The following is a 12,962-nucleotide window of genomic DNA, read 5'->3' as shown; positions in this document are numbered from 1 at the left end:
TAAAAAAGAAAAACAGAGTACACATGAACTGTGGTACAACTTCAAGCAGCCTAATATATATGTAATATATGTAATGGCAGTTCTCAAAGGCAGGACAGAAGATTTCCTAAATAAAATTTCAAAATTTGATGAAAAGTAGAAATCCACAATTTTGAGAAGTTTAATGAACTCCAAACCACAAGAATGGTCTAGTGGTTTTCCCTACTTTATTCAAATTAAGTCTGAACTTGGCAATAAAGAGTTCATGATCTGAGCCATAGTCAGCTCCCGGTCTTGTTTTTGCTGACTGTATAGAGCTTCTCCTTCTTTGGCTGCAAAGAATATAGTCATTGTGATTTTGGTGCTGACCATCTGGTGATGTCCATGTGTGGAGTCTTCTCTTGTGTTGTTGGAAGAGGGTATTTGCTATGACCAGTGCGTTCTCTTGGCAAAACTCTATTAGCCTTTGCCCTGCTTCATTGTACTCCAAGGCCAAATTTGCCTGTTACTCCAGGTATTTCTTGACTTCCTACTTTTGCATTCCAGTCCCCTATAATGAAAGTGAAGTTGCTCAGTCATGTCCGACCCTCAGCAATCCCATGGACTGCAGCCTTCCAGGCTCCTCCATCCATGGGATTTTCCAGGCAAGAGTACTGGAGTGGGGTGCCATCGCCTTCTCTGCTATAATGAAAAGGATATCTATTTTGGGTGTTAGTTCTAAAAGGTATTGTAGGTCTTCATAGAACCGTTCAATTTCAGCTTCTTCAGTATTACTGGTAGGGGCATAGACTTGGATTACTGTGATATTGAATGGTTTGCCTTGGAAACGAACAAAGATCATTCTGTCATTTTTGAGATTGCATCCAAGTACTGCATTTCAGACTCTTTTGTTGACCATCATGGCTACTCCATTTCTTCTAAGGGATTCCTGCCCACAGTAGTAGATAATAATGCTCATCTAAGTTAAATTCACCCATTCCGGTCCATCTTAGTTTGCTGATTCCTAGATTATCAACGTTCATCCTTGTCATCTCCTGTTTGACCACTTCCAATTGGCTTTGATTCATAGACCTAATATTCCAGGTTCCTATGCAATACTCCTCTTTCCAGCATCGGACCTTGCTTCTATCACCAGTCACATCCACAACTGGGTGTTGTTTTTGCTTTGGCTCCATCCCTTCATTCTTTCTGGAGTTATTTCTCCACTGATCTCCAGTAGCATATTGGGCACCTCCTGACCTGAGGAGTTCATCTTTCAGTGTCCTATCTTTTTGCCTTTTCATACTGTTCATGGGGTTCTCAAGGCAAGAATACTGAAGTGGTTTGCCATTCCCTTCTCCAGTGGACCACATTCTGCCAGACCTCTCCATCATGACCAGTCCGTCTTGGGTGGCCCCACACAGTATGGTTAGTTTCATCGAGGTTTGTGATATTGTACAGGAGACAAGGAACAAGACCATCACCAAGAAAAAGAAATGCAAAAAAGCGAAATGGCTTACAAAAAGGTGTGAAAAGAAGACAAGCAAAAAGCAAAGGACAGAAGCAAAGATATACCCATTTGAATGCAGAGTTCCAAAGAATAGCAAGGAGATATAAGAAAGCCTTCCTCAGTGATCAGTGCAGGCATCACTGACTCGATGGACGTGAGTTTGAGTGAACTCCAGGAGTTGGTGATGGATAGGGAGGCCTGGTGTGCTGCATATCATGGGGTCTCAAAGAGTTGGACACGACTGAGTGACTGAATTGAAGTGAACTGAGAACTACCATATGATGCAGCAATTCTAATTATATGTATTTATCCTAAGGAAACAAAAACACTAACTCAAAAAGATATATGAATCCCCATGTTCACTACAACATTGTTTATAATAGAGACATGGAAACAACCTAAGTATCCACTGATGAATGAGTAGATACAGGAGTTGTGGTGTTATGTGTGTATACATGTATATAGTCCATATATACACAGAATATTATTCAGCTATAAAAAGGAAGCAATTATGGTCACGGCAACAACATGGATGGACCTTATAGGCAGTATGTGAAGTGAAATAAGTCAGGACAGACAAACACCCTATGATCTCACTCACATCTGGAATCTAAGAAACAAACAAAACAAAAACAAAATCATAGATCTATACAGAGAACAGGTTGGCAGTTGCCAGAGGTTGGGGAGGGGGTTTGAGGTGGGGTACACTGGGTGAAGGGGGTCAAAGGTACAAATTTACAGCTGTAAAATCAATAGTTCCAGGGATGTAATATACAGCCTGATGACTATAGTTAATAATATGGTACTGCGTATTTGAAAGTTGCTAGACAGTAGATTTTAAAACTTCTCATGACAAAAAAAAATCTCATAACTATGTGTGGTGATGAATGGTAACCAGATTTATTGTGGTGATCACTGTACAATACATTCATATATTGTATCATTATATTGTATGTCTAAAACTAATATGTTATATGCCAATTATATCTCAATTAAAAAAAAAACACAAAAGACAAAACAAAAAGCAGGAAAAACTGTTATTAAGAATATTAAAGTATAAGCCTTTCCCTTTCTTCCAAAAAAAGAAAAGAAAAACAACAAAAATCCCCCAAATTAAATTCCTCAAAAAAAAAAAAAAACAAAAAACAACTAAAAAACCTTATAGGTAAAAATCATACTTAAGAATGAAAGCACAACTGAATGCTTTCCCTTATGATCAGGAACAGGACAACATATCCACTCTTCTTTTTAACACTGTACTGGAGGTTCTAGCCAGCACAAAATAAAAGATTGGAAAGGAAAAAAAAAAAACCTGTCTTTATTTGTAGATGGTATGATCTTCTATGTAGGAATATGATGAATCTACAAATATGTTACAAGAGCTAATAAGTAAATTTAGTAATAACACACATACAAAATCAACAGATAAAAATGAACTGAATTTCTATCTACTATCATGAAACTATCAAAAATTAAAAAACCATGACCATTTATAAAAGCATCTAGAAATATGGACTTTAAGGACAGATCTGACAAAAGACATGAAAGATCTCTAGAGTAAAAAGTAAAAAACACTGCTGAGAGAAACTAAAGACCAACATAAGTGGTAAAATATACCATGTGCAGAGGTCAGAAGACTTGCTTAGATGTCAGTTCTCCACAGATTGATCTATAGATTCAATGCAACTTCAAAACAAAATCCCAACAGTTGGTTTTAAAATATGGAAATTGACAAGTTTATTTCTAAAATTCAAATGGAACTGCAAAAAAACCTATAACAGCCAAAATAATTTGAAAAAGAACAAAGTCAGAGGACTAGCAGTACCTAATTTCAAGACTTAATATAAAACTATAGTAATTGAGACAGTATGGTATTTGTATAAAGACAGGGGTCAATGGGATAGAATGCATAGTCCAGAATTAAACTCATGTATACGATTAATTCCTTTTCAACAGAAGTGCAAAAATAACTCCGTATCAAAAGGATAATCTTTTTGACAAATCCTGCCTAAACAACTGCATATGTTGATATATATGTTTTAATGAAAGGAACTTTGGTAAACATCTTACAATATATACAAAGATTAACCACAAATGGACTATTCAACTATAAAGTCTTATACTTATAAAAACTTCTGGAAGAAATAGGAGATTATTTTTGTGACCTTTGAGAACAGAAAGATTTCTTGGATACACCATGAGAAGTGTGATCCACGAGGAAAAAACTGATAAATTATACTCCATCAAAATTTAAAACTGTTGAAAGAATGAAAAAACAAAACACAACTGAGTGAAAATATTTCCAAATCATACATATGAAAAAAGACTTATATCCAGAATCTATAAAGAAATATCAAAATTCAATAATAAGAAAACAGAAGACCCAAATAAAAAAACAGGCAAAAGATCTGAAAACATTTCACCAAAGATGGTATCAATATATAGATAACAAGCAAATGAAAAGATGCTCAACATCAGTCATTAGGAAAATGCAAATTAAAACCACAGTGAAAAACTACTACAAACCTATTGCCTCTAATTAAGACTGACCATATCCAGTGTTAGGACACAGGGGAACCAGAACTCTCATACATTGCTAATGGGAATGTAAAATGGTATAGTTACTTTGTAAAACAGTTTGGCAAATCCTTAGTCAAACAACTACAATATCATCCAGGTATTCTACTCCAAGGTATTTACCTCAGAGAAATTAAAACATCTGTTTGTAAACATATGTTCATAGCAGCTTTATTTGTAATAGCCAAAACTCAAATGCCCATTGACAGGTAAGTGGATAAACACATTATGGTAACCACAAAACAAAATACTACTCAGCCACACACACACACACACCCACACCTTTTGATACATACAACCTTAAAAGATTTAAGCTGAATAAAAGAATTCAGACCAAAAAAATGCATATTTACTCTATGATACCATTTATATACAATTCTAGAAAATTCAACTAATCTATAGTAACAGAAAGCAGATCATTAACTGTGGGTTGTGGAGGGGTGGGATGTACTGATTACCAAGGGGCACAAGCAAACTTTGGAGGTAATGAATTTGCTCACTGTATTGATTGTGATGATGGTTTCACTGTATCAAAACATGTATCAAAAATTTTGTCATTTTTAACCTTAATAAAACTGTTAAAAAACTGAACAAACAAAATTAGTGCATTCATACAAGAGAAATCTATGTAGCAGTTTTAATTAACACACACACAAACATATATATGGAATCTAGAAAGATGGGACTGATGAACCTATTTGCAGGGCAGCAAAGGAGACACAGACATAAAAAACAGACTTGAGGACACAGTAGAGGAGGGTGAGGGTGGGATGAATTGAGAGTTAACACTGAAACATATACACTACCATATGTAAAATACACAAGGAGCTCAAATCCAGTGCTCTGTGACAACCTAGAGGGGTGGGATGGGGTGGGAAGCATGTTTAACAGGGAGAGGACATGTGTATACTTACGGCTGATTCACGTTGATGTATAGCAGAAACCAACACAATATTGTAAAGTGATTATCCTCCAATTAAAAAGAAATAAATTAAAAAAAAATCTATGTAGGTAGCAGTTTTAAAGAATGAAGGTAGGGCTAATATATACTGAAGATTTTCAAGATACAGTGTTAAATTAAAACAAAGTACTGAGTATTGTAAGTAACCTGTTATTTGTGATTTTATTTTAAAACAAAAAGGATATTTAATCCACCCATCCAATAACTGCTTCTACATGCATAAACTATCTCTGATACCTTAAAATTGATGTGAGAGACAGAGAGAGAGGCGGGGAGGAGGAGGATAGAGACTGGGAGGTTGAGAGAAAAAGAGGGAGATGGAGGCCTAGACTGGGGTTTGGAGTAGGAGAAAAACTTCTTTTCACTATGTACCTTTTTAAACTATGATTTTTTCCCCCCTACAAATGTACCATTTAAAACAAAGTGACCTATTGATTCTATCTTGGAGTATCTGTCCTATACCAACACTGGTGGAAATGCCAAAAGATATATGTATAAAGCTATTCATTGAGTCACTGTTGTAATGTTAAAGAAACTGTTTAAGGAAAATAAAAACTTAGAACACACCACTCACATTTAATATATTTTTTAAATATAGAAAACAATAGCCTAAAATGTACACTCATTTTCTCTCTCTCCCCTCTTCTCTCAAAAAAATCTGAAAGTACACAGACTGCTATAAACAATTATCTCTGGAGATGGTTCTAAAGGGAGAGGTCAGACAAAGAAAGGAGAGGTACATGTAGTCATTTTTGTTCTAATTTTCTGGATTGCAGAAAATTTTTTTGGTAATCAGTGTATATTTCCTTTTAGATTAAAAGGTCTCAATAAAAGATTATTTTTAATTATTTAATTACTTTAAAAAATAAGCTATGATTGACATGAAAAAAATGAAAGTTAAAGTCACTCAGTCATGTCTGACTCTTTGGGACCCCATGGACTATACAGTCCATGGAATTTTCCAGACCAGAATACTGGAGCGGGTAGCCGTTCCCTTCTCCAGGGGCTCTTCCCAACCCAGGGTTCAAACCCAGGTTTCCCACATTGCAGGCGGATTCTTTACCAGCTGATTCACCCGGGAAGCCCACAAATAATTCAATAATTTCAAATATTAAATTAAATTTGGTTTCAGTTTGCAGGGTCACCATCATAGATGTGAAAGTATGCTTGTTTTGCACTAGACTTGAGATGATATACTCACCCTTTTCCGTGCTTCAGATTTCTGGAAGCACTCATGCTGTATGAAAGTAGCTGCAATAGGAATCTTGGACGGTGGCGTGTGGTCTGCCTCAAGCATACTCACTGCTCGCTCCAGAGTCATCTCCGTGTCTACATTCCTAGACAAACAATCACAGATTCAGCAAGATTCCAAACCTGCTCCCTCCTGCCTGTCAACTTGATCCTCCAGGGGATAACCTGCCTAATATCAGGAAGCACCTAGAACATCTGAGCCTTGGATCCTGTTTAGGCAAAGGAAAAATTAGCTTCTGAGGTCAGAAGGTACAGGAATCCAGCAGCAGAAACACTCTACTTCTGGTCAGACTAGCTTCTGAGGACACTACTGAATTGAGAAGAAACTTCCCTCTATTTAAGATACATATATGTCTCACATGAAATATAAATGTATCTGACATGAAATTGAAAAGAAATTTGGTCACAGAAATTAACAATTATCCATACCTTGGTAATCTCATACCTGAAAGTTAAATACCTTCGCTCAAAAATTATTAGATTTTTCTCACAGCTGCTCAAAATCTGTTATTATACCTGAGAATAAGTTTTAAAAGAAGCATTCTAAAAGTGCTACTATTTAATGAATATAGTAGTATATAAACAGTATAAGACAGGAAAACTGAGTTTGGTTAAAATAGGTTATGACAGAATCCAATAGGAAAGATACTGATTAAATGCAATAATATTAATAAAAAGCCCCTTTTAAATACAATTTAATAAGCATTCTGTTACCATTGTAAAGACATTCAGCTACAGTCTAAGTAACATACTTTGTCCTCTACTAATTGCAAATGCATACAGTATTGATGAAATCGGATATAGTCTGATACTGAGAAGATAATTTATAGAGAATAAATAAAATTGCTATGAATAAAACAATAACTCCCAAATGCCTCACAAAAGTGGCATTAATTCTCCTTCCCCTTTTATTTCTGCCTGGAGGGTAACTAAGTTTAGGCAGCCTATTACCAAGGTGTATTTGTACTTCCTTTTTTATTTTTTAAATTTTATTTATTTATTTTAAAGACGCTTGCTCCTTGGAAGGAAAGCTATGACAAACTTAGACAGCATATTAAAAAGCAGAGGCATTACTTTGCCTACAAAGGTCTGTACAGTCAAAGCTATGGTTTTTCCAGCAGTCATGTATGATGTGAGAGTTGGACCATAAAGAAGTCTGAGTGCCAAAGAATTGATGCTTTTGAACTGTGGTGCTGAATAAGACTCTTGAGAGTCCCTTGAACTGCAAGGAGATCAAATGAGTCAATTCCAAAGAAAATCAAACTTGAATATTCATTGGAAGGACTGACGCTAAAGGTGAAGCTCTAATACTGTGACCACCTGATTGGAAAAGCCCACTCATAGAAAAGACCCTGATGCTAGGAAAGATTGAAGGCAAAAGGAGAAGAGGAGGGCAGAGAATGAGATGGTTAGGACAGCATCACTGATTCAATGGACATGAATTTGAGCAAACTCCTGGAGATACTGAAGAACCAGGAAGCCTGGCATACTGCAGTCCATGGGGCCACAAAGAGTCTGACATGACTTAGCGACTGAACAACAACAACAACAACAACAACAAAGAATCCCCTCAGAGAAACCACACTGAGGATGGCAACACCTCAGGACTGCGGCTAAAGACATGCTTTAAAAGTAACCTAGGATTCTCTTTGGTGTCAATGAGGATCACACCTGATTCATTAACAGAGACTTCTAAGACATTACGGGAGGGTATTTTCCAGCATCTGCTAGCAAGCATGGTGAAGAAATTCTCTCTTATATCAGGCTAACCCACCAATACATGCACCTATGTACCAACGGAGCATTTTTATGTTGTGAGGGCCATGTCTGTGTGTGAATGGGCGTGGCACAGGTGAGAGGATAAGAGTAACGGGCCTCATGACTAAAAACTAATTCCCACTGCTTCTAAAACACATGTTCAAACACAGAAGTGTTACCTCATGAGTATAAGGGTATTAAAAATGAAGCAGTCCTGGCATCTATACTGAGAATTATATAATGATCTCATATTTTAAACTTTTATGCCTCAGGAGTCAATTTAATTGGTAAAAATGTAGGCTATTACCATTAAAACTAGAATCTGAATCACTTTTATTTAACATAAACTCCCTTTTAAAAAGAGATGGAAATATTTCACAGGCATGGACTCCAATTACTTTACAGGGAAATCAAAAGTCAAAAAAATTGTAAGTCTTTCACCATCTACCACTATAGGTGTTTAAACTGATGAGACAGCATTCATAAGCTAAGAATAACCTTCTGTTTAATACTTCTTTTTTTAAGATTTAGCCATTAATCCATTTCATAAGTCATAAATGACTCAGGAAAGTTTGAATTTCCCAACAAAATTTCCCATCCAAACCAAAATTTCCCAACCAACAAATAATTCCATTACTCTAATCCTTTATTTTCCTGAACATGATTCACAAAGAAGTTCTTCATTCACTGCCAGCCAACCTAATGCTACTTCAGTTTATCACTAAAAACAATTCCCAAACAGAACAAAGACTTCCTCAACAAGAACGTCTGCCATAGCTGTCAGGGCATCAATTTTCTCTTTTGTTACTGTCTGTAAAGTCTAACCGTATAGCACAGCCTGACCTCAGTCTGGCTCCGTCTCTTGCCATCCTCCACCCCATCTCCTCTCCCTCCCCTAATGGACTAACTCTTCCTCCAATCACACCCGACTTTTAACCCTTCTCTAATTGCTGCATGCCCTTCACAAGCCACTCTCTCTGATGTTTCTAGGAAACCCACCCTTCTACCTATTTCTTTTCATTCTTCAAGACTCAATTCAAATATCATCCCTTCTGTATTCCTATCCCCAGCTAAAGCTATTCCTTTCCTCCTCTATTCTCTCTTTACCCAATGGAATTGGAGTCTGCCCACCCAATACACAGTGAAGCCTATCTAATGACACTGGGTTGTGCTGAAGGAAACTACAGTGTTTGTTATAGGACACCAAGCAAGGAGAAAGGGCAGCTCATGCTCAAAAAACAGGATGGCTGTCAGGACAGGATATTTAAAAGGAAAACTAGGGTGAGGGTTGCAGGGTGCCTAATCAGCTTGTGGATATTCTTCTCATTGATTCCTAGTGGGGTAACAGAATGATGTTCCAGGAATCAACACTCAGCCTTCCAGTTCCAACCAGTATGGGGTCAAGGTGCTGGTGGTGAGCATGTAGTCACCATCCACCATGATTAGGGGTCCTAATTTCTGCAAAACAACTCTAAGATACATGTCAGATTGTTATATCCTCAGGGTGAACCAGGAGTCCTGTGACTCGTGTTCTAATCATTAACTGCTTAAGCTCTTGCTCTTTGGGTCTTAGAGAAAGCCTAGGAGACTAAAGCCTTTCTTCAAACAAGAAACGGGGGACATGGAGGGAATTTTGTACCCAGGCAAGGCCCTGTAGGCTCCTTTTTGGTCTCCTTCAATCTCTCTCTCTTCCTCCCTACTTTCTTCTCTGCCTCCCTTTCTTCCCTCCTCCTTCCCTTTCTGCTCACTTACAGAACATTTCTTGAAGCCTATAGAAATGTGGCTTGGGAGAAAGGGTTGGGGAGGGAAGGATCAGGACGAGCAGTTGTTCCTGGGTTCCATTATCAACTGAATGTATTCTCCAATAGTGAGTCTTTTCAAGCACTTTAGTTAATATGTTAATATGATGTCAATACATTCATCATAAAATGTAAACAGGAAGCAATGTAAAGTATTATTGGTCAGAATATGAGTAATTATAGGAAAAAATTAAAAACATGTACTTTTTTTTTTGGTATGCAATCCCTCAGCAACCACATTCCTGACAATAACAACACAGCCCTACCCCACGCTGGTTCACAGATATCAGAACAGCCCTGAAGGTCAAGCAAACACCAGATGATGAATGAAGAGCTCCCCTGTGTTGTCAGATGCTTAGGAAATGCAAACCCTCCTACCTCACAAAGATTTTAGGTGTGATGAAAGCACTGCTTTACAAAGGTGACTTTAGAGTGGATATGAGCTTCTAGAGACAGTTTTGAGGGCATTACATAAGTCTTAGCTGAAGCAATAAAGTTGTGAACTGGACTGTTAAAAATGGAAAGAAAGATATAGTTGAAAGAGACCTGAATAATCAAAGAACTAAAGAAGCAGGTAACTAAGAGGATGTGAAGGGAAGTTAATGTGACATCTTTTCTGTTCTGTGCTGCTCTACATCACAAACTTGACTGGCGATCATACCAGAGACACAGTCACTCACCTTTGTCTCCCTCTAGCAATGCAAAAGCATCACTCTTTTGTTCTCTGAATTCCTACAGACACTAGTACAATCTAGTACTTGATGTGTCTTATTTTTTTCTTTATAGACCTTCTCTTGACCTTCATATATCCCATTAAATTTTTCTCTCTATGGTGCTTACTGAAGTGCTGGGTACAGCGGAGCACCCTAAGATTCATTTGCTGAACCACCAGTCTGTTACATGTACAGAAATCATATTTTCATAAAACCGATTACAGTGTTTTACTTAGTGATTTCTTAACTCTTTTTCAATAGTCTGATTTAGAGCAGCTGTTGACTACCTATCTTCTACTCCAGTGTTTTGATTTTCAGCTACATTAGAAACTGACCAGCCATTCTTCTTTTAGAAACAAAGACCCATTGTTTAATACCTTCTGTCATTATGCAGGATTACAGTTTTAGAGAGTATAGTTTTATTCCTATTCCATAGGAATGTTCCACAAATGTGAAAGAACACTTCTTCACATGTGGGACTTTGTGAAAAAATCGAATTCCAAATATAGGCACTAGATAGAGCTTGAAATGTGAGATACTGCAAGGCACAGGAGAGCAGAGCATGTGTTCTCAGGGGCAGCCTGGGGAACTGAAATGAACCATGGAACACATCAAAGGAGGAAGAGAATCAGATATGGATGCCACCTTGATCATTATAGGAAATATCCCTGACCCCATTTCCTTCCCATACATAGCAGCATTTTCAAGAAGTGGTCATTTCTATGATTTCTGTTCTCTAGGACGGCAACTTTGGGAATCATTAAGAATAGATTTCTTGCCCTTTATTTTAAATTTCTTGATCCCAAGTATTTATTCTATTCCTGGAACATGATTAATTATTGTAATAAAATTTTCTCTATTAAAACAATAACTCAAAATTAGAGGGAGAGCAGACAGGTAAATGAATAACCACAATGTATTATTCTGTAGTACAGACACCCACACAGTGCAACTATCTGGAGCACCTAGTTGGCGAGGCAAGTGGTCAGGTGGTAACTGAGATAAATCTAGAATCATGATTCAGTTCAGTTCAGTTCAGTCGCTCAGTCATGTCCGACTCTTTGCGACCCCATGAATTGCAGCATGCCAGGCCTCCCTGTCCATCACCAACTCCCAGAGTTCACTCAGACTCACGTCCATCGAGTCGGTGATGCCATTCAGCCATGATTAGCCAGCCAAAAAATAGCTACAGGGAAGAAATAGATTAGATAGGTAGATAAGAAAAGAAGGAAGGAAGAGGGAAAGAAAGGAAGGAAAGAAGAAAAGAAGGCACAAAGATAAAAAGAAATAAAATAAGTGAATCAATACTTATCATTCCAAAGAAGGGCAATGCCAAAGAATGTTCAAACTACTATACAATTCTGCTGATTTCACATGCTAGCAAGGTAATGTTCAACATCCTTCAAGTTAGGCTTCAACTATACGTGAACCGAGTATTTCTAGATATAAAAGCTGGATTTAGAAAAGGCAGAGGAACCAGAGATCAAATTGCCAACATCTGTTGGATCATAGAAAAAGCAAGAGAGTTCCAAAAAAACATCTACTTCTACTTCATTGACTGTGATAAAGCCTTTGTGTAGATCACAACAAACTGTGGAAAATTCTTCGAGATGGGAATAACAGACCACCTTACCTGCCTCCTGAGAAACCTGTATGCAGGTCAAGAAGCAACAGTTAGAACTGGACATGGAACAATGGACTGGTTCAAAATTGGGAATATACATCAAGGTTGTATATTGTCACCCTGCATATTTAACTTATATGCAGGGTACATCATGAGAAATGCTGGGCTGGATGAATCATAAGCTGGAATCAAGATTGCAGGGAGAAATATCAGTAACCTCAGAAATGCAGATGATACCATTCTAATGGCAGAAAGCACAAAGGAACTAAAGAGACTCTTGATGAGGATGAAAGAGGAGAGTGAAAAAGCTGGCTTAAAACTCAACATTCAAAAAACTAAGATTGTGGCATCTGGTCCAATCACTTCATGGCAAATAGAAGGGAAAAAAAATGGAAGCAGAGACAGATTTCATTTTCTGGTTCCAAAATCACTGTGACTGCAGCCATGAAATTAAAAGACACTTCCTCCCTGGAAGAAAAGCTATGACAAACCTAGACAGCGTATTAAAAAGCACGGACATCCATTTGCTGACAAAGGTCCATATAGTCAAAGCTATGGTTTTCCAGTAGTCATGTATGGATGTGAGAGTTGGATCATAAAGAAGACTGAGCACCAAAGAATTGATGCTTTTGAACTGTGGTGCTGGAAAAGACTCCTGAGAGTCTCCTGGACAGCAAGGAGGATCAAACCAGTCAACCCTTAAGGAAATCAACCCTGAATATTCACTGGAAGGACTGATGCTGAAGCTGAAGCTTTAATACTTCAGCCACCTGATGTGAAGAGCCATCTCACTGGAAAAGACCCTGAAGCT

At 37.5% G+C, this 12,962-nt stretch overlaps 1 protein-coding gene across 1 annotated transcript in view; it reads right to left on the bottom strand.

The window, feature by feature from the left end:
• The window catches only part of PKP2 (plakophilin 2), an 80,316-nt gene that overhangs the window by 48,190 nt on the left and 19,164 nt on the right, over positions 1 to 12,962 (bottom strand). The window contains 1 exon segment of the mRNA XM_010860570.1: positions 6,208 to 6,343. Within this exon segment, the coding sequence (XP_010858872.1) occupies positions 6,208 to 6,343 (136 nt within the window).

The sequence above is a fragment of the Bison bison genome, unplaced genomic scaffold (genome assembly GCF_000754665.1).
Source record: "Bison bison bison isolate TAMUID 2011002044 unplaced genomic scaffold, Bison_UMD1.0 scf7180017864468, whole genome shotgun sequence".
Taxonomy (NCBI): Eukaryota; Metazoa; Chordata; class Mammalia; order Artiodactyla; family Bovidae; genus Bison; species Bison bison.
Note: the sequence above shows the minus strand (reverse complement) of the source record. Positions and strands in the feature narration are given on the sequence as shown.